Below are 20,043 nucleotides of genomic sequence, written 5' to 3'. Positions count from 1 at the left end.
TCCATGTAAACAGGCCCAAAGAGACTGCTCGCAACCTATTTACCATTTAAAGCACCTTGTTTACCCCCCAAAATTTTGCATAACCATTGTCTTCGATTTCTCTTGGGACGACTGTAATACCCAGGAGAGAGAAAACCATCCGATCCTGTGTTAGCCTGCGAGCAAGCTCTCCATTTCGGGGATATCGTGAAAAGTAGACGCGCGAGAGGCACGCACGCGAGAGGAGAGACCCGGCTCGCTCGCTCAAATAGGAAAGCTTGCTCGCAGGCTAATCCTGTACAGTACAGGGGCTTCGTAACTTTCGGGGGAAACTTTCGTCCAAAGCCCTTGTGCTTGCGTTTGCATTGTGGTAGTATTAACTGACCTAGCCTGTTCCAGGCTCCGAGATGGTGGAGGAAAGTCGTTCAGTAAATAAGAAATGAGAAAAACGCGCACGTCTTATTTTCGCTTTGCTCGTTTTAATACGTTCCCACTATACTATCTGAGAGCCTGGCACAGGCTATAACTGACCCAAGGGGATCGCCCATTACACGCGCTTCGACCACGTGAGTAAACATGCACGCTTTTGCGATTGCGCCGTTCGAAGCATCTCTAATAAGAGAGCGCGATGGAGAAGAGAAGTCGTTTCGTCACGTTTCCATGGTAGCAAAATTTTTGGATGACAACAAACCGAAAAGTCGCTTAAAAGTCTATTCGCACTATTTCAAACTTCACCGATCCTTTTCAATTTCATTTAATTTGGCAAGTCTTGGCGAAATTTTCTTTGGGACCATATGTAACGTTACTTAAGTTTAGAAAATGAAAGCGACAATTTTTGTGTTGTGTTCACCTACTCCACAAAGCAGGCTCGTGAAATTAGGAAGTTTCATGTCGTAGTGGTGCAACGACGGTAAACAAATGTACAAAATAGCGTGATATACGTGCAAAGTTGTTGTTTGTTTTATAAACATATCATTTTTTGCTGATCTCCTTGCCGTCGTCGTCGTTGGTTTTGTGTTGTCAACCAGAAATAGTGCTACCATGGTAAGGTGACGTCATACTTCTCGTCTCTATTGACCTCCAAATGTTTCCTTAAAGATGACAATTACATTAGACTATGAAAGATACATCAGATTAAATGAACTCGAATCAGCAATAAAGAAAGAAAAAATATTTTCCTATATGACCGATATTTGTTGACACAGTGCGATTACAAAGAGTTTTGACCTTGCCTTGGAAAATATTTAAGACATCCGCGGAGAACGTGTGATTTTCCATTTCTCAAGTCTTCCTGAACAAAAACCGCATCTCAAGTAGTGGTGTGACTTGATATTTTGGCGAGAAAAAAGGTCGTCGATTTTAGAGGCCTTTATACGCATGCGTACGGCTTCGCCGGAATATTTGCTAAAAGAAATCGAATGCAATACTACTTTGTTCAGTTACCGTAAAATCATTCAGTTTTCCTTGTGTCGGGCTAATTATACAGGAGACCCCCCAGACCGCAACGTTTATTTAAATCTCTGATCACATGGTTTGATCCGGAAGGTTTATCTCTTCTCTGTAGTATTACACGTGCTTGTTTTCGCAAAATAAACAAGAATGTTTCTAAGCCTTAGGGAAGGAAAACTGATCTTGTTATCATGTCTGATTTTACTGAACGGGAACTAAACAGCTACAGTACAAAGAGACTCGAGGCCGTTGTCAGTGGCAACAGTCGGCGGCCGTAGGCGATTTTAAACGCACTCCCTGTGAATTCAATGATAACTTCATCACTTCATCTTTGCTTTGCACGCAAAATCGAAAACCATTCTAAAGAATTTGTTTTCCTTTAAAACGGATAAAAAATTGCCTCTGTGTTTTTATAAATTAAAAATGCATGGTTTCATTACCGCAATTATCGACAAAAACTAAAGCACTGAGTTAGAAAATCATCAGAAGGTGCTAATTTATTAACCATAAAATGGAAATCGTGTCAGATCAGTGTAGTTCAAAAGGAAATAAACTTTGCTCCAAACAAGGGAATCTTCTCGCGTTTCCGCACTGTTTCTTTAGCGGCAGGAACGTAAATAGACACCCCCAAATCTTCTTTATTACGTATTTTTCTTTTCGTATAGTCGAATCAAGCAAAGGATTATTCAAAATCCCTCTTGAGTTATTGCGATAACAACACACACTTCCGTTTATTGGGTTTCAAGAGCAAAATAATGATTAAGCGCGATAAAAATCTTTTTCTTCGCCAATCTAGAGGGAAAAAATAGAAATCGCTACGAAATCGGCTGGGACAGCGCAAAAACGAAACGATAACAATGGCAAGTCATAATCGAAGGATCAGTGGTTGCTATGGTAACCACCGGGACCTTTATGGCCTTTGTTCACCGTCACAACAGCAGATGAAGATCGTAGACCACCCGTTCATTGCTCGCCCGGCTCTGCAATGGCGGTTGTAAACTTCTTAGAACCATGACGGTTTCGAACACTATGGCCGACGTTTCCTCACGGGAGCATGAAAGCGAAGGTGATAAAAGAAAGATCGAACAACCACGAGAGAAAACTCTAACACCGTATGAACGTCTTTCATATGACTTGGCACACGACGAACGCTATCTGAAAGAAATCACTCTTGGAAAACGGATAGGATTCTATCGCATTCGTGGAGAGTTAGGTAGCGGAAACTTCTGCCAAGTGAAAATGGGGATACATTCGCTGACAAGAGGTGAGAACGCTCAGTTAAAAGGGAATTAAATGCAGTCATCGCGCGCGTTCGAATTGCAGTTTCACGACATTCATGTTTCTCTGTTTCATTACAGACAAGGTTGCTATCAAGATCTTAGATAAAACGAAGTTGGATCAGAAAACGCAACGATTGCTCTCCAGGGAAATTTCATCGATGGAAAAGCTTCATCATCCAAATATTATCCGGCTCTATGAAGTGATAGAAACGCTTTCTAAGTTGCATATTGTTATGGAATACGCTCCCGGTGGAGAATTGTTCGCTCGAATTTCGAACGAGGGAAAGTTACACGAGCGAACTGCACGCCGCATTTTTACGCAGGTCACATCCGCTGTGGAGCATATGGTAAGGTCGATTTCTCTTTTTAATTAAATTTAAGCATTTGTTACACGAAAAAGCATTATTATATGGATCTAAAACTCAGGGTTGGGGAAACTCTGATGAAAAATATAAATTATTGAACATGAAGTGGTTTTAATTTCAAGTGTGATCGATTTCCTAACTTGTTCAGCTCCGACGAAAATATGTTACGTAAACCACACAACTTTCATAGAGGCTGGTTATTGCTGATTTTTGAATGTATCACTACTATTATTTTGCAGCACGATAACAATATTATTCATCGAGATCTGAAGGCGGAGAATGTATTTTTCGCTGGTCCAAACTTAGTGAAAGTTGGAGACTTTGGTTTTAGCACTTTATCTACTAAAGACAGCACTTTGAACACATTCTGCGGCTCTCCGCCGTACGCCGCTCCGGAATTGTTCAAAGATGAACACTACATTGGAGTTTATGTCGATATCTGGGCTTTAGGAATACTTTTGTATTTCATGGTAACTGGCGTGATGCCGTTTCGCGCGGAAACTGTTGGAAAACTGAAGAAGTGTATACTCGATGGCACCTATTACCTACCAGAATTTTTATCGGAACGTTGTAAATTTCTATTACGGAATATTTTACGGCCTGTTCCCACGGACAGGTTTACAATGGAGGAGATAAAACACTCATCGTGGCTCGAAGGAGAGGTATTTCCTCGTCCGGACACAACGTACAGCTTAAAACCTCCGGAACCTGACAGTGCTAACTTGTCAGAGGACGAACGCGATGCGTTACGCACAATGAAGGAATTGGGAATTTCTTCGGAGCAATTATCAAACTGCAGGGATTCCAGAGATAGCATTACTGGTACTTACAGGGTAGTTCTTCATCGAATTACGAGAAAGAAAATTGAACTCGCCCGTAAGACCTCCACACTAAGCAGTTACAGCAATAATAATAACAACAATCACCATTTGCGAGGCGAAACACATCCACGGAAGATTGAAAGCAATGAGAGGACCAAGATACAGCCTAAATCGAAATTTTGTGTCATTCTGTAATTGTCATTTTGTGTACAGTAATTTGGTTGTAAGTTCAACCTTCTTTTTAATGAGAAAATATTATGCCAAAGACTATCCAGTCGTCTTACTTGTCCGTCCTTCAATTTTCATTTAGTTTGTTTTGGGAAGATTTTAGAACAGCTTTATTTGTTACAAATAACGGATTTGAATGGATAATAAGATCGCTTATTTCACGCAGGCCCGTGAATAAATTCTAACTTCTTTCTTTGATCTATTATTAACACTTAAGTTATATTTGCCTACAATTTTTACACATCTTGTCTCAAATATTTGAACGTAAACATATCATGCGTAAAACCCTCGATCGGGAAATTGAGACGAGCAAACGAATGTTGATTACTCGTGCGGTGAAATGTAATACGTTCCTCCGTAGCTATGGAAGACTTTATTTGTGTGGGGTGATTAACAAAAATAGTTTTCGTAATTTACGTCAACGAAAATTAAGCATACGAAAAACTTGAAGAGCTTATCAAATATTGTGCAATTTCTTCTTAAATTCATTGCAATTCAATTTCAATTGTTACATTTTTTTGTAAAAAAAAAATGGTTATTGATTGAATATGAACTCGTTTCTTAATAATATTTGGTTGTGTTAGAGGTTCACATTATAATGTTGAAATTTTACTAAATAATTGGTAGTGTTTGACCAATCAGATATCAGAATCTGTTCTAACCACAATATTCTTGTCTGGTTGACAATGGCCCTCCAACAACTTTTAAAATATTAATAACTTTCTTATTTGGCAATACAAATGCATACTTCCTTTTTTCATTGATGGATATTGAGAGGAAGCATAAAGGTATATTTATTGTTAGGGGTTTTGAAGTGCCAGAAAAAGGAGAAAAATGTCTTGTAAATAGTAGAGTGATTTGAGGCATATTTTCAGAAAAAAAGGATTTGTAAATATTCACCATCCAATTTCTCTCTGGAAATTATTTTTAATTTTTGCAAATAAGTTTGCATTTTATTTATGTGTAGCATCTGAACATCAATGGTTTGATAAGGACTCCTAATAAAAAGTATTTTCATACAATAGACTACATGTACATTAATTTTGAATGCATGTTGTTGTATTCTGCCCTAAGTACCGAGCCATTCAATCAAGACACCTTACAAGTGAACTCTCTTCAGCCAATCAATCATGATGATGATGATGATGATGGCGACGATGAATAGAGCCGCTTCCATTGGAAGCATATGTTCAGTCAGGGGCGAGCTTAGATCAACTGCTGAAAAATGAAACCTTAATTTTTTGATGCGCTTGTTTTAATTCATTGTTTATTTCTAATAGTCACTTTGATATTCACAAAATGTTATGTTGACAATCTGCTGCTGGTTTATTCAGGTTGTGATAGAGACCAACAAAAAGAAATGTTGTGATCAATATCATGAAACAAATTATGAAATAAAGCTGTGATATTCAAACCATGATGGAACAACATCAGATTATAACAATATTTTCCATGAACCAGAAATAGAGCATGAGCATGCAGACATCACAGAAATTTAAATATTTTGTTAAATTAATAGGACTGACTTAAAATATTCTGAAAGAGCAAGAGGAAAAATGTGGTCTATTTGCCAAATTAGAGCAAACTTGTGGTGAGTTATAAGCAACTTTATGCTCTGGAGATGTCTTAAAGCCTTCTGCTTCGAAAAATTTTTTTTATTGAGGTGGATTGTAAAGGGAACGATTCTATAAAAATTCACATGGAGTCATATTCTAAGCATAACATTGATTATATTTTTTAATATTTTCACCACCAGTTTGCTCGAGCATACTGATCGTTTTTGTAAAGTGGATAGTTTTCATCTTGTTCTTTCTGATTAGCCTACCCAGTCCAATAATTTCTTAAATTATTTGTTTGTGGCATAATTTATCTTCTCTACTCTATAACCTCTATGTACAACTTGTCCAGCAACCTTCCGTTCTTTTTTGGTATACTTTTTGAGATAACTAAAAAAATTCAATTTTATTGAAATGGTACATTCCTATTCAAAAGGAATTTGCAAGTACCAGTATTATATCATTTCATTCTGACAGGGTATTTTATGCAAGTGACAGACCCTCCTCTTTGTTTGGAAAGCTGGCACTTCCGCAGATCAGTCAGGAGAAGTGTTTTTATTTTATAAAATAAGTAGATATTTTTCCAGTGTCAGGGTTCATACTCTTTTAAGCTCTTCAAATTCCAGGATCACTTTCCATGACTTTTTTCATGACCTTGTAAAGTTTTCCTTGACCTTACTGGTTTAGCTGTCACCTTTTACAAATTTTTTACAAAGAACCTGCATTTTCCTTCATTAATGGTAATTAGCACAAATTTAGGCTGTTTAGGTTCTTAAATTGGTTCTTGGAAAAATACATTGTAGCTAAGAGTATTTAGTGGTGTTCAGCGTATTCCTTAGCTTTTGTGTTTTAGGGTATTTTTGACGTTTAACAGTTCAACAGACACCACCTCTGGTGTCCACCAAAATGTGTGCCGTTCATGCTGTCCATGCTTTGTCATCTGCAGTAACTATATAAATCTAACAAACAAAACTTTAATTTTCTATGATTTTCAAGGACTGACAATTAAATTCCATGGCTTTCCAGGCCTGGAAAATGAAATTCTTAAATTCTGTGATTCTCCAGGTTTTCCATGACCAGTACGAACCCTGCAGTGAGACTGAGTGTTCCCTGTTAGCAGAGGGCTCTTTTCCCTGGTACTTGGCAGGCGGAAGGAAAAGAGACCACCTGCCAAATACCAGGGAAAAGCGACCTCATTCCGGGGCGGGGGGAGGTACCCTTATGTTAGGAAACAGTGGACGTGGCCTGGATCCGAGAGGTGTGAAGGCTCACTCCCAAAGTGGCAAGATACTAAGGCAAAACGTCAAAATTAAAACAATTTACATTGGGCTAAGAAGAAATAATTCCATTAAATTGCATTCACCACTGAAGACTGTACTTCTACAAAATATGGGTCTACCCTAAAAAATAACTCAAAGAAAATGGGTTTAGCCCTGAAGAATTTCATGAAAAGGTGATTCCTTGTTCACCCCTGAAGATTTTGGTACAAATTAATCTTCATCCCCAAAGAATTCCATATTTTTTGTTTGTACCCCGACAGAAATCCTCCATTTTTATAACTTACCGTGAAGAATTCCACTGGTCCTTAAAATGCAATAGCCCATTTACTAAATTTACTTGCTAATTAATTGGAGTTAATATTAAATTAAAAAGTGCCAGACAATAAAACATCCCATCAGCCCTTTCGCACAATATGAAACTTGCGTGGCTACTAAGTAGAGAGAGGTTACAAAGCATTCAAGATGGCGTCGATCTGATATACGTTCGTTTGGGTAAAAGTTCTTTAAGTTTTCCTTTCTTTTTCATCCCATCGACACTTTCATTAACAAAACATAATGGATAAACAACAAGCTCCTTCTCGAGTACAAATGGGGGCAAGGACGATTCTACAGCAAAAGGTATTCGTGAGTGTTGGTGCAAAATTTCATACAGGCTATATTTATAATTCTTTAAATTAGCTACTTCGTTTAACTATTATAATCAGATTATTTAGAATATTGTGCGTTGCCGGTTGTAAGTTTGTATCTTAATGAAATATCGATATATGAGTCGTATTTTCCAAGTATGAATCGTGATATAAGGCTCATTAGAGGGCTGATTATAAAATTCCTCCATACGAATTAAATATTTTTGTCATGACCACAGAATTTATGAGAAGTGGTGCTACATTGAAAAGAAAGACTTGCCAAATTTTCCTGCCCAAAAAAATCCTGGAATCAAAACTTTAAAACCCGAAAAAATCCTTTGACTATCCCCGTCTCTGGAAATCTGGAGCACCCCCCTCCTGGGCTTTGAAAGGTGACACAGCCTTGAAACAGTGATATAAGACAGATATAATAGCATCAAACAACGTAACGTAAAATTTAAAAAGTGTCCATGAAACAACAAATTATAGAAATACCCAAAGAATGATAGCTTCCTCTACAGTAGACCTTGTCACGGTTTTGGATGCCATCTTAACGAGTAGGCAAACCTGTGAGAAATTACAGTGTTTGTATGAGAATCTAATGTCGAATAATTTCCATAAAACTGCTCTTCTGAAAAAAAAAAGTCAATAATGGATATTCTTGACAATAATTGACAAACAATTGACAATAATTTATATTATACAAATAATTGACAATTGATATTTTTGACAATAATTGACAAACCTTTGCTTTGTAGCTTTAGTTTACAATTATTGTAAACTAAAGCTGCAGAGCAAAGGTTGTCCCAAAATATTTTGGGGGCGTATCTGTGCTTAAATTTCTCCAGAGGCTTGCTTTAGCTTTTCCATATATTTGTCTGTAATTTTTTGTGGGACTTTCTTACAGACAAATGTATAGAAAATTTTAAAAAGTGGTTCTGGCGCATGTAACGCGCTCAATTTTTTTCAGTAGAATCCTTAGGAGTGAAGCTTTAGTTTACAATTCACTTTTTTTTCAGAACAGCCGTTACAGCCGTTCAATGAAAATTACTCGACATAAGATTCTCATGCAAACACTGTACGCATGCGTTTGCCTACTCGTCAAGATGGCGTCGAAAACCGTGACAAGGTCTATTCATGGGAAAAATGATTTTTAAAATTGAAAGTGGAGACTGTATGACCTTCCTCCCTACCCTTTTTAAAGAAGCCCTTAATATAGAAAGCTAAAGAATTCTAATAAAGAAAGCTAAAGAATTCATCACCTCTAGTTTTCCACAGATTCTATCTCTCCTGACTTGATTTGATGTCTTGCCATACTTAGGGTGAATTCATTCGTAGCATTTGCCTGTTAGTATTTTTATTACTTTTTAATTTAACAAAAAAATTCTAGTGGGCAAATACAATGGCCAGAGGCTGTCATGCTAAGAATGAGTCCACCCTATTAAAATAATATAATGTCAGCTTCACTATTACTAATAATTGAAATTATCAGTAAAATTAATTGAAGCATAACCTTTTTCTTAAAATTATATGGTCACAACAAATTTCCTCTCCTTTGGAGTCGACTCCATAGAGTCATGGAACTCCACTGGTCTTTGCTGATACATAAATAATATTAACCCTTTAAGCCCCAATATCAACATACAAATTCTCCAAACTGATCTCCACACATTTCCTTTAAGAATTAGTTGAAAGAATTTAATAAAACATCAAGGCATTTTCTCTTTCATGATCATTTTTTATATTCTCACAACCTTATCTCTTGACAATGTATGGATATTGTTAGGAGAAAATAGATGTTGGTCACTATTGGGACTTAAAGGGTTAACACACCATGGTTTTATGTGTTGCATACAGGTCGGTGCTATGTCACAGCCATCAGTGTCTGGATTCACAGCTGGTGCTGCTAACACCAGCATGTACAAGGTGCGGGTACCAAGGTGAGGCACATACAATGTTGTATACTTAAAATTTTGGTCAAAATGCAGTGTGGGTTGGGGGTAGGGGCACATATCCCAAGGAAGGTGTATTACACGGTGGAGTGTTAGGGACCTTATGATCTGACAATGATGACGTTAGTGACAATATTACTGAAAAATTGACCTTGCATCCTTTCAGACTTTTTTGTGATTATTTAAACTCCTTCAGTCTTATTAAAGGCGGGAAATTAAGTGGCAGTTGAAGAGAGAAGACCGCAACGGATCTCAGAAAGATACAGTTAAATTAATTACCTTGCAGTTCACATTCTTGAGATAACAAGATGGCTATAAAAACTTGCTACACAGGCTGCAGACAATTTTTCATTTTGCCAGTTTGACTGAGGGTGTGTACTTACAGTATACAATTATTGTTTTCTTTACAAGCACTTTCTTCTCATTGTCCGATTTTTTATTGTTAACTATAATTTTCCATTATTGTTTAAGGAAATAATAACTATTCCTTACAAGAGACAAATGCTAGTTAGCTAGCATAAATTTCTTCCAGTGTGGCCCAGTGATTTCTGGAATAATTTAAACAACTTAAATTTTTTCTTTCAAGGCACTTGGCAAAAAAATATTCAGTCATGCGTTTCCAGAGTACCAAGGTGGATATCTCAGCAGTTTCAAAGGTACATTTATAAAAGACACTATGTAGATGTATACAAATGTACCTCTTTTTAAAAGATGGTCAGTCTCATGGGACACTTAACCTAAGATCGACAGAACCAATTTTAGCAGCTTTCATACATTTGCTATTATAGTTTCATTCTAATAAAAATAGAGCCAGTGCGCAAAGAAAGTCATGTCTGATAGCCCGGGGCTAGTAGATTTTGCTATTGGGCTAGTGATTTTTGTTCTTAACTTGCCCGATGGGCAAGTGCTGTTTTTTCGGGAAGTTCAAATTAGTTACAGAAGGATTGTAATCAATCCTGCTGATCAAAAAGGGTTTTGGGGCTAGTTGAAATGACTTGTGGGCTAATACATGCTACATAATGAGTTGTGACACTTCGCCCAAAACTAGGCTTTTTTACGTTTCACTAACTTCAAAAGGAGGAAACATACCTTTTCCTCCCCCATCCCCTCCATGCAATGTTGTGCTGATCTTCCTACTATCTAAAGAAAACGACAAACACCCCAACTTTGAATGGAGGGGACCGGCGCACTTTTGTTCTCCAAAGCTACCCTATTTGAATACAATGTCTCAACAATTTTGTCGCCAATTGTAGCAACAGCTTGCTGGAATGGCAGACTGTAAAACTGACTTTCTTTGCACCCTGAGAGCAATGTGTCCAGGTTAGGGACTCTAAATTTCTCACTCCTTATAGAAGCTAGTGCAAACAAATTCAAAAAGAGTCAAAAGTTTTGTTTGTAATACCTTGAGAAATAAATGACTTCATGCAAAAGGTTTCCCAGGGAGGTTTCATTTGAATGGCGACATCATAGGATTTCCCCCATAGATCCCTCCCGTTGTAACTTGGTTTACACCCTGTAGAGGTGGAAGGGTTAACATTAGGGACTTTATGATCCAACGACGTGAGGACAACAAGAAAGTTGCTTAAAAAGTGAATTTGCGTTCTTTCAGTCTTTATCGCAATTATTTCTTAGTACCCACTTTCTTTGTCAAATGTAGGCGAACCCTCCTGGAGTTGAATTCCTGGGGACCATATCCAAGTTCAGAAAGAGAAACTAAATTTTGTCATTGCTTGTTTATGTTCTCCACAAAACACAAAATTAGGCATTTTCACATCGTAGGCATGCAAAAACGGGAAAAGAAATGTACAAACAAGTGTGATGCAGGTGCAAAGTTGTTGTTTTGGTTATAAAACCTATTGTTTTTTTGACATTCTTGTTGCCGTCTGCGTCATCGGATCTTAAAGTCCCTATTATACTGATTGAAATGCTCTTTGAGACAAAATAAGCGACTCCAAGATTTTGCTGGCATCCTTGATGTGGATTAGAGTGATTTTGATACCTCTGCGTCCTGCGTCCCTGACACAAAAAAATCCCCAAAGGTGCAAAATAATTCATGGCATGCGTTCCGTAGAATGCAGAGACCAATTGATTGAACTAAACAAGTGTAGAAAGAGTTGGAGAAATATCCCATTTGTTTAACTTCTGTGGCAGTTCTTATGGCTGTTGTTTAACAATGCACATTTCTTTTAGCCTTTGTTATGCTCTACAATAGAGGGACTATATTTTAATTTCAGTATACTCTTATACAGTGTTTTGGAGTCTGTCTTCAGATTAACTGTCTGGTTATATGAAGGCCCAAGCATTTTCATTTTCGGCCTCTTTATCTTTTATACTGGGACTCATTGGTTCTGGATTGGGACAGTTGGACTCATGATTTTTCTCAAGATAATCCTAGGACTCACCAGTAACTATTTGTAACAAAATCACTGGGATCAGTTTACTACGTTTCTAACAGATTTCTAAGACATCTGCTGTGTGCAAGAAAAAACTCTGGCTGATAAGTGTGACTCATTTTTCTTTACATTTTAATCCAGTCATGCATGTTTAAAACTCTTGTGGGCAGTATAATTTAGTACAAATTTAATTACAACATTAATTTGCTTGTTTCTTTTCAATATTTCTTTTTAGGCCCAAATGTCCCGCCAGACAGAATCTATAGAAGAAAAAGAAAGTGAAAACCTTCCTACTTTTGGTGCTGGTAGTGAGTTTGGTCGTGAAAGGAGGGAGGAGGCACGTAAGAAACGCCGTGGACATGTCACCCAGCCAAAGAATCCTGAGGCCGCACCATGGAATTTGAGGATTGGAGGCAAGAGTGGTCGCAGGTAATACAATGTATATCCTATATTTGTGGCTATTAAAAAGTTGTTATCATTTGAAGCAAATTTTTCTTTCTTTTCATGGGCTGAGAGCCCTACATGTGACCTGCAAATAACTGCCTACAAATAATGGTCTGCTCTTGCACAATGCTGTCCAACTGTGTTTGGCTGCAAATAATATTCTGCACATTCGTAAAGGAAACCGTGCTTTTCTCCTTCTTGCAATCGCTCTTGCGTGAAAATGGCAGATCGCTTCACTTCCCGAGGATATTCAGTAATAAAACAAACTCAGTGGTCGAATGACAAAACAATTATTTGGCTTGTATTAGTTTCTAATGAAAGATATTCATTGTGGTGTTTGTATGATAGTAGAGCTCCTCGCCGCTCTTTGGGCACACGAGCGGAGCCCCATACCAAAGAAATCTGAGGAATTTTGGTAATCACCTGACTGTACATCTGCCCATCTGTCTGCACCACAGGGGAGCCAATGTGAAATGTCAAACTTACAAGCTAGTGTGGGAGCCTGTAATCTGTGTATAACTTGATAATAGGCATCCATATTATGGTCAATTGACAGCTGTCAAAACAGGGTATCTGCTGACCAGAATCACATGTCTGTATTGCGGGCTCTGATGCCACCTCATTGAGGACACATGCTTTTTTTAAGTTTTTTGCTGACCAGTTATTAGCTTTTAAATGATCGCAGGCTCAAGTTTATGTTTTTCAGTCATACAGTTCTCCCCTAAAGTAAAGTATAAATTTGTGGATTACCTTGCAATTGTTTTAAGTCCATTGTATGAAGTAAAAGTAAAACACATAAATGGGATCTTCGCTTTTAGCTCTGGCAAAATCTATATATCAGGGCTTGTTCATGGTCTGTCTTGTTATTAATGGTAAAAGAGGCAATCTACATATGACTTTAACCGAACAACATCAAAATTTGGAGACTGTGGAATGGAGATTCCAGAAGCATGGATGCCTACAATCAGACAGAACAGAAACATTGCAGTTGGATAAATCAATGCGCAGGATCGAAACGCTCCAGCTATAATTATGGTTTGTGTTTTACACCAAACACCAGTAAACACAATGCAATTTATAGTCCCAAAGCCAATTGATACCACAGCCCAATGAAGACTAGTTAAGATCAATGACAAAGTGGCTACTGTCAAACAATCACAAATGTTAAATAAGCCCTATCATTTGACAATATTTATGGCAATGCATGTGTGAAGTGAACTGACATTCCCCCAACAGAGTTATTGCGAGTCATTAGCAGTCAAAAGTTTCAAATCTACACTGGTTTCCTTGCAGGTTTACAGGCCGAAAGGAAGCAGGAATTAATGAGAATTCTTCTTACTACATTTTAACTCAATGCGAGGATGGAGCATTTGAAGCGGTTCCAGTCAATAACTGGTACAGTTTCACAGCCGATATAAAATACCAGACATTAACAGCTGATGAGGCAGAGGAGGAGTTTAATCGCCGTGAAAGAACAGTGAATTATTTCTCTCTTATGGTTAAGAAGAGGCTAGCAGACAATAAAGATGATATGGAAGAAGGGGAACACAGTGACATGGATAAAAGTTCCAAGATAGCGAGTAGAACAGCAAATTTGGTAAGAGAAAATAACATGATTCCATTTTAACCCTTTCAATCAAAAGTGGCAAAAGTCAATATTACTCATTCAAAATATTTCTCCGTTTCTGATTGGCTAAACTCACACGCATAATTCATCATAACCAGCTACTGTTGACCAAATTTGGAAGTATTTTGCAATATTGAACCAATGACGTCAAAAGTGCAGGAACTGCGATCCAAAGACAGCAAAGAATGAAGTGTTGGTATGATACCAATTCTAGGTCTTTAAGATTTGCCTTGAAAAGATGGGAAACTGCCCACCTACCCTTCCCCTAAGCCAACATTAACACTCACTTCTCACTTAGGGCAAAATGTTGGTTTAAGGGAGGGGTAGTTGGGCAGTTTCCTAGAAATGGTTAATGATCCAGGCATGCCTTATAGAAAGTGAAAGAAAATAACTAAAGAAATGCTGGGATTATTTGTCGGTGTCCATTTTAGGGAGCTGTCCATCTTATAGAGGAAAGTTTGTCTGGAGTAAGTTGAGTGTACACCAAGTTGATGTGAAAAAAACCTTGTTAAAGTTCTCACTTTTTTGCTGCAGATTATTCATGATGATGAAAGGGATTTATCGTTGTCAGAGGAAGAAAATGATGATGATGAGGAGGAAAATCAAGGGAGCAGTAAAGAAGGTAAACCGTAATCTGCTTTGTGTACTTTTTTTACCGTGAACTAACTTGTTTTCTGATATATCCAACAATAAATGTGTCTTCCCATTATTCACTTCATGTAAAGCAATAGTTTTTTTAAAAAATTCCGTAAGGAGGTTAAACCTTCAAGTTGATTTGCTGTATGGCTATTAGCAGCCTTTGAATTTGATTTTGAATACAAGATCGAGTCACGTACAAGTAAACGTTGGCTATGGTACCATTAACGATGGTTAATCAGAGTCTTTTGGTTTCCCCCCCCCCCCCTCCCCACCCTTCCCCCAACCATCAAACACGCACTACTGTTTCTTTGGTAAATAGCACGTTCATCTTTATTTTTAGCCTGTGTACTGACGCCCCCACCACTATACAAAAATCGGGAACACTATTAACGTCGCTTTCTTGTGGGCTGAATGTTAGCAGCTAATGTTGTTTGCTATCGCAGATAAAAAGGCCAAGAAAGACAAGCACAAGGTTGGACAGAAAAAGCAGCAAAAGGCTAAGAAAGGTTCAGATGCTGATAGCGATGTCTCATCTGGGGAAGATGGTTACCTGGATTCCAAAGAAATGGATTACTTATCTGACAGCTCGTCCTCGTCAGAGGGTGAGACTTCTTAAACCTTCAATCCCCAATAAACAGTACCACAAGAAACACACTTTCGGATTTCATTGACAGACTCAAAACTTAAGACTACCTGATACAGAATAATAAACAGTACCACAAGAAAGGACTGCTCAGTAACTTTCATTTGAATGGTCAGGTCACACTTAAGGATTTCATCCACAGACTCCAAAGTTAGAACCACCTTGTATAGCATAATAAACTGCACCACAGTAAAGAACTGCTCAGTGGCTTTCATTTGAATGGTGACACTTAAGGATTTCATCGACCGACTCCAAAGTTAGAACCACCTTGTACAGCATAATAAACAGCACCACAGGAAAGTACTTCTCCGTAGCTTTCATTTGAATGGTCACGCTAAAGGATTTCACCCAAGGACTCTAACCTCAGAATCTCCTGTGATGGTTATTTAAATTCACGGCCATCCTAATCCTACGTTTTTATTGTCTCTCTGTTTTTTTTTTTTTACAGAAGATGTAACGGCTTTAAAAGTGAACAAACCGAAAGCTGAAGATGACCTTAATGCAGAAGAGACATCAAGCGAAGATGAGGATGAACTAACACAAGAGGGACATGAGCTGAAAGACATGTTGGAACGAGATGAAGGGAAGGAGTCCTGGGACGAGGATGAAGACGAAGAAGATCCGGACGGGGATGAAATGAAGGGAACGTCTGCTTTGTTCTTACAAGGTTAGAAATCATGGCGCTACAACAATCTTTCTTTGTACTCACAAATTACAACATTGAAACTATTGAAAATAAAATTAGAGTACTGGCTGCCTGGAAAAACCATAGAGGCTAGTGGAGCCAGGCAGCCAGTTGATGATGGTAATAAGAGTGAGTGGAGTCCAATTCGGTCTGTAATCATACAAGTGATAAACAAAATCAGACGACCGCGTAACGGGAGTCCGATTTGCTTAATCACGAGTAGAGTAAAGACGCGGCGGTCGCATAGCGCGGGAAAATGCCACGACTCGTTTCCCTATGTGGCCAGTCACACAGCGAAGTGACGTAGAGTTAACGAAACTGACCAATCACCGTTCGTGCCAGACACAACCCAGCAGAAATCGAGGCGATTACGATTATCCAAAGAGAGGCTATCGTAAGTAAAATGCAACAAAAGGGATTGCTCTGGCCAATCACATGAGAGGCAATTAATTAAATGAACCAATCAAAATACAGAGTAAAGACTTGGAGGTGGCAAGCGCGGGAAAATGCTACGACTTGTTTCACTTTTAGTTGCTTGACATGTGGCCGGTCACAGCGTTGAGGCGGGAAATTTGCCTTAAGTGCGAAAAACTTAATTACTAACTGGTGAACAAATGTTGATTATCTTGAGTGTGTTTTGCTCGTATATGATGTCAAATTTATTTTGTGTTTGTAAAGGTGACAAAAAGAAAAAGAAGAAGTCGGGGAGTGGCTCCAGTACCTCTTCAAATAGCCGTTCATCGACCCCTACGATTGCTACAGACGGCGCTGCTAATACCATTGCTGCCGCTGCTACAAAGCTGAGTCAGGACAGACCAGGGACTCCCTGTAAGTATATCCCCACCATTTTCCGGGTACGTAGATGAAATTTAAGGATCGACCGTATAAATGAAACCTATTTAGCAAAACCTTCGTGAGGTACTATTTCTAGAACTAGCATTTTGGATGTTGTTTTATTTGTTCCCGATCAGTTTCATGTTCCCCGTGCTGAAACGATTTTTTGAATTGTCTGGGTTTTTGTAGCAAAATCAAAGAAGCGCCCAGCGAGTGCAAGTAAAAAAGGTACCCCAGGCGAAGAGGGAAGTCCAGCAAGCAAAAAACCTCGTGTATCCCCGGCACCTTCCGCTGGAGGGGCAGGAGGAGGCTCAAGAACAAGCACCCCAACACCGACCGGTGGTGAGGAAGGCCCTCAGGGAATCACTGAAGAAGCCGTGAGAAGGTACCTCACAAGAAAGCCCATGACCAGCAAGGACCTTTTGCAAAAGTTCAAGAGCAAACGGACGGGCCTGTCAAATGATGAGACCGTGAAAAAACTTGCTGCTATTGTTAGAAAGATACAACCCGAACAGAAGACCATCAAAGGGAAACTTTATCTGTCGCTTAAACCACAAAGCTGAGATCTGCGCGCGTGAAGGTCTCTTGTTTCGTCCCATCGCTTAATCTTTACGTGCGCGCCTCATTAAGTCGCCTTAATAATAGATCTTTTTACCTTGGGTTGTGTGTTAACCCATTCTTACTTTAGTCAAAAAACCTTAGCGTTAATTGCAAGTTATGCGTGGTTACTACCAATAGAACGTTTTCACTGACGTAGCCAGCATCTATGTAAAATTCATTGGAACAAAAGAAAGTGTTTACATAAGAAAAGAGCTCAACTCCCACAAGAATTGCTCGGAACACCAACATAGCCACCATGTTACTGTTTAGGAACACCAATATAGCTTCCGTGACGTCATTTGAACGTTCTACTACGCATGCGCTTTCAAGCCAAAAATGCTCGTCGCATGGGCAGTGCGTTTCTATTGAGCCAGTACAGTCAAACCCCGTTAATACGGACACTGAAGAAGCCATATTAGGTGTCCGTATTAAGTGGCTTGACTGTACAAGTTCCTGATCGTATCCCGGTACAGATCACGACTGAAGAGGATCTCTTACCAAAAGACCTTTTAGACTGTTCACAGTTCCCTATTCTCCCGTAAGATTGTCGAGACCGAGCACCTTTTAAAATGTACCGAGGGGTTGGCGTTGGGTTTAACCGTCCCCCACTTCCTAAGTGTATTTGATACTCATCCCCAGGCTATACTCGGTAAGAAGGCGACTGTGAACAGTTCATAAACCTTTTCGCATTCCATTGTTCCATTCCAATGAAACAAGTTTAGGATAAAATTTCATTCAAATCACTGTATTTTGTCAATAGACCTCTTAGACTGCAAAACAGTCGTATGCATAATTTATGCAGCGCAAAAGGTAAATTGCGGCATCCCCTGATCTGAAATCAAAACATTCAAGCTAAAAAGGTCTATTCAAGACTCAGGTTGGTGACTTCCTTCCTTCACAGGAATGGGGGAGATATCTATCTTTAAGTCGTGCCACAGGCCCACCATCCGAAATGTTCGAGGCATCGTGATGTGTGCGCGCTCTTTGATCCCATGCCGGTCATGAGGGTATCTTGTCTACACACCTCATGCTTGGTAGATTTCTGTTAGTCTTAAAGATGTCAGTACTCGATATAATTAGATAAACTGTCTCGTTCCTAAGTGTCTCATCTCAAGTGTGTTTGGAGAACACAAAACGCGACTGCAAGCGATAGTATCGCGCAATGGACCATGGGAACGTTTAGCGTTGACGCAAAGGACGCTGGGGAGGGTAAGCGAGATAAAACAGTGTCTCGCTACCCTGCCCGGGGGGGGGGGGGGGTACTTTAGGAATTTCTGGGTGGGGATGTGCCGCTGGGACCCTGGAACCCTTAACCTATACCAGAGCTAGTTCAGCTGAATTTGGCTACCCTATACTAGAGTAAACTCCCCAAATCCCCCCAATCCGAGAGTAGTTGTTTCCCTAGTCTAGATAAAATCTTCAATCAACTGATCAGTTTCCTGAAAAATGATACCCTATTCTAGACCCAAACGCTCGGATTTATATACCCTATCCTAGAGTAAACTGCTTGAAAACCATACCCCTCACAGAGGCACATACCTATATAGCCCATATATGGCAGTAGCCCCCCCCCGCCCCCTACCCTGCCTACTCGTAAAATACTAAATACCGTATTTATTCAATTAACCGCCCTGGGCGCTTATTAAATTTTTGGACCTTGAGAGTGGGCGCTTATTAAATTTTCACCATTTTCAGCAAGTGAAGTATGTTTATTTTGCAACAAAACAATAAATGCTAATAACAAAACGCGAAGAAGTAACAAAGCAAAGTTTCTGTAAAATACTTCGAAGAAAACTCGGTCCTCGGAAAGTCTCTTATAAGAATTTATTCACTCAGGTGGGTGGGGTGGGGGTGAGCGCTTATTGGAGTTTGATTGGGAGGAGGAGGGGGTGGGCGCTTATTCGAGGCTTGGTGCTTATTAACTTTTTCTGCCTTTAGGATGGGCGCTTATTCGAGGTTGGGCGCTTATTCGAATAAATACGGTAACAGCTAGCAAGACGAACCGTTGTGAGTCAAAACCACGAAAATATGGCCATAAAATAAATCCCTTATTGACCAAACTTCTTTGGTCAAGATAGCTGGATATTGGCGTCGTTCTCTTTTTTATTGGCCTCGACTTCGTCTCGGTAAACAAAATGCCAGACTTGCTACAAGTGGACCTCTCATAAGTTCTCAAAAGTGAGCGAGGATGAGCTTTAATGCATGAGGTCCTGCAGCGACCGAACGAGCGACGAAGTCTCTTGGCAAAACCAACCAGGAAAAAATAAAGGATTTTTAGAAAGTCTAGCAAAATGCAAAAAAAGGAATTTGGCCATATATCCAGTCATGCTGACCTCACGCTTGGTCAGTAATGCATATTTGAAGGGAATAATGATGAAAATAAAAATAGTCGTCACGTCACTTAAAACACTCCGCTTTCGTTTTGATAGCCTGTTTCCCTTTGTCATTCCAGCGGAAGCTCAGTGATACCTTATAAAGACTTAATATCTTCGATATTTGCTGCCTGAGTCAGGAGTTCCAAACGGTAAGAAAAATAATGCAATAAGAAGCCATGTTTCTACACGCGGTCAAAAAAACCTTTCATTTGTATAAGTTACATGGTGGAATTGAATGGTGCGGGAAGTTTCGATGTCGGTTATTCA

General features: G+C 39.1%; 2 protein-coding genes across 2 annotated transcripts; both read left to right on the top strand.

Moving 5' to 3' along the window:
• Nucleotides 1–2,218: 2,218 nt before the first annotated feature.
• Nucleotides 2,219–5,146, top strand: LOC140921366 (serine/threonine-protein kinase NIM1-like). Its single transcript, XM_073371366.1, has 3 exons — nt 2,219–2,692; nt 2,787–3,055; nt 3,313–5,146. The coding sequence occupies exons 1-3, from the start codon at nt 2,440–2,442 to the stop codon at nt 4,087–4,089; spliced, it is 1,299 nt and encodes a 432-aa protein (XP_073227467.1). The 5' UTR covers nt 2,219–2,439; the 3' UTR covers nt 4,090–5,146.
• A 2,268-nt stretch (nt 5,147–7,414) lies between these two features.
• LOC140953596 (general transcription factor IIF subunit 1-like) lies at nt 7,415–17,802 on the top strand. The gene is made up of 10 exons (XM_073403013.1): nt 7,415–7,576; nt 9,442–9,524; nt 10,123–10,192; nt 12,165–12,358; nt 13,667–13,970; nt 14,535–14,622; nt 15,083–15,241; nt 15,731–15,949; nt 16,646–16,795; nt 16,991–17,802. Exons 1-10 carry the CDS (start codon nt 7,514–7,516, stop codon nt 17,362–17,364), a joined length of 1,704 nt encoding a protein of 567 aa, XP_073259114.1. The 5' UTR covers nt 7,415–7,513; the 3' UTR covers nt 17,365–17,802.
• The last annotated feature ends 2,241 nt before the right edge of the window (nt 17,803–20,043 follow it).

The sequence above is a fragment of the Porites lutea genome, chromosome 12 (assembly GCF_958299795.1).
Source record: "Porites lutea chromosome 12, jaPorLute2.1, whole genome shotgun sequence".
NCBI lineage: Eukaryota > Metazoa > Cnidaria > Anthozoa > Scleractinia > Poritidae > Porites > Porites lutea.
The sequence above is the reverse complement of the archived record's forward strand: the minus strand, read 5'-3'. Positions and strand labels throughout refer to the sequence as shown.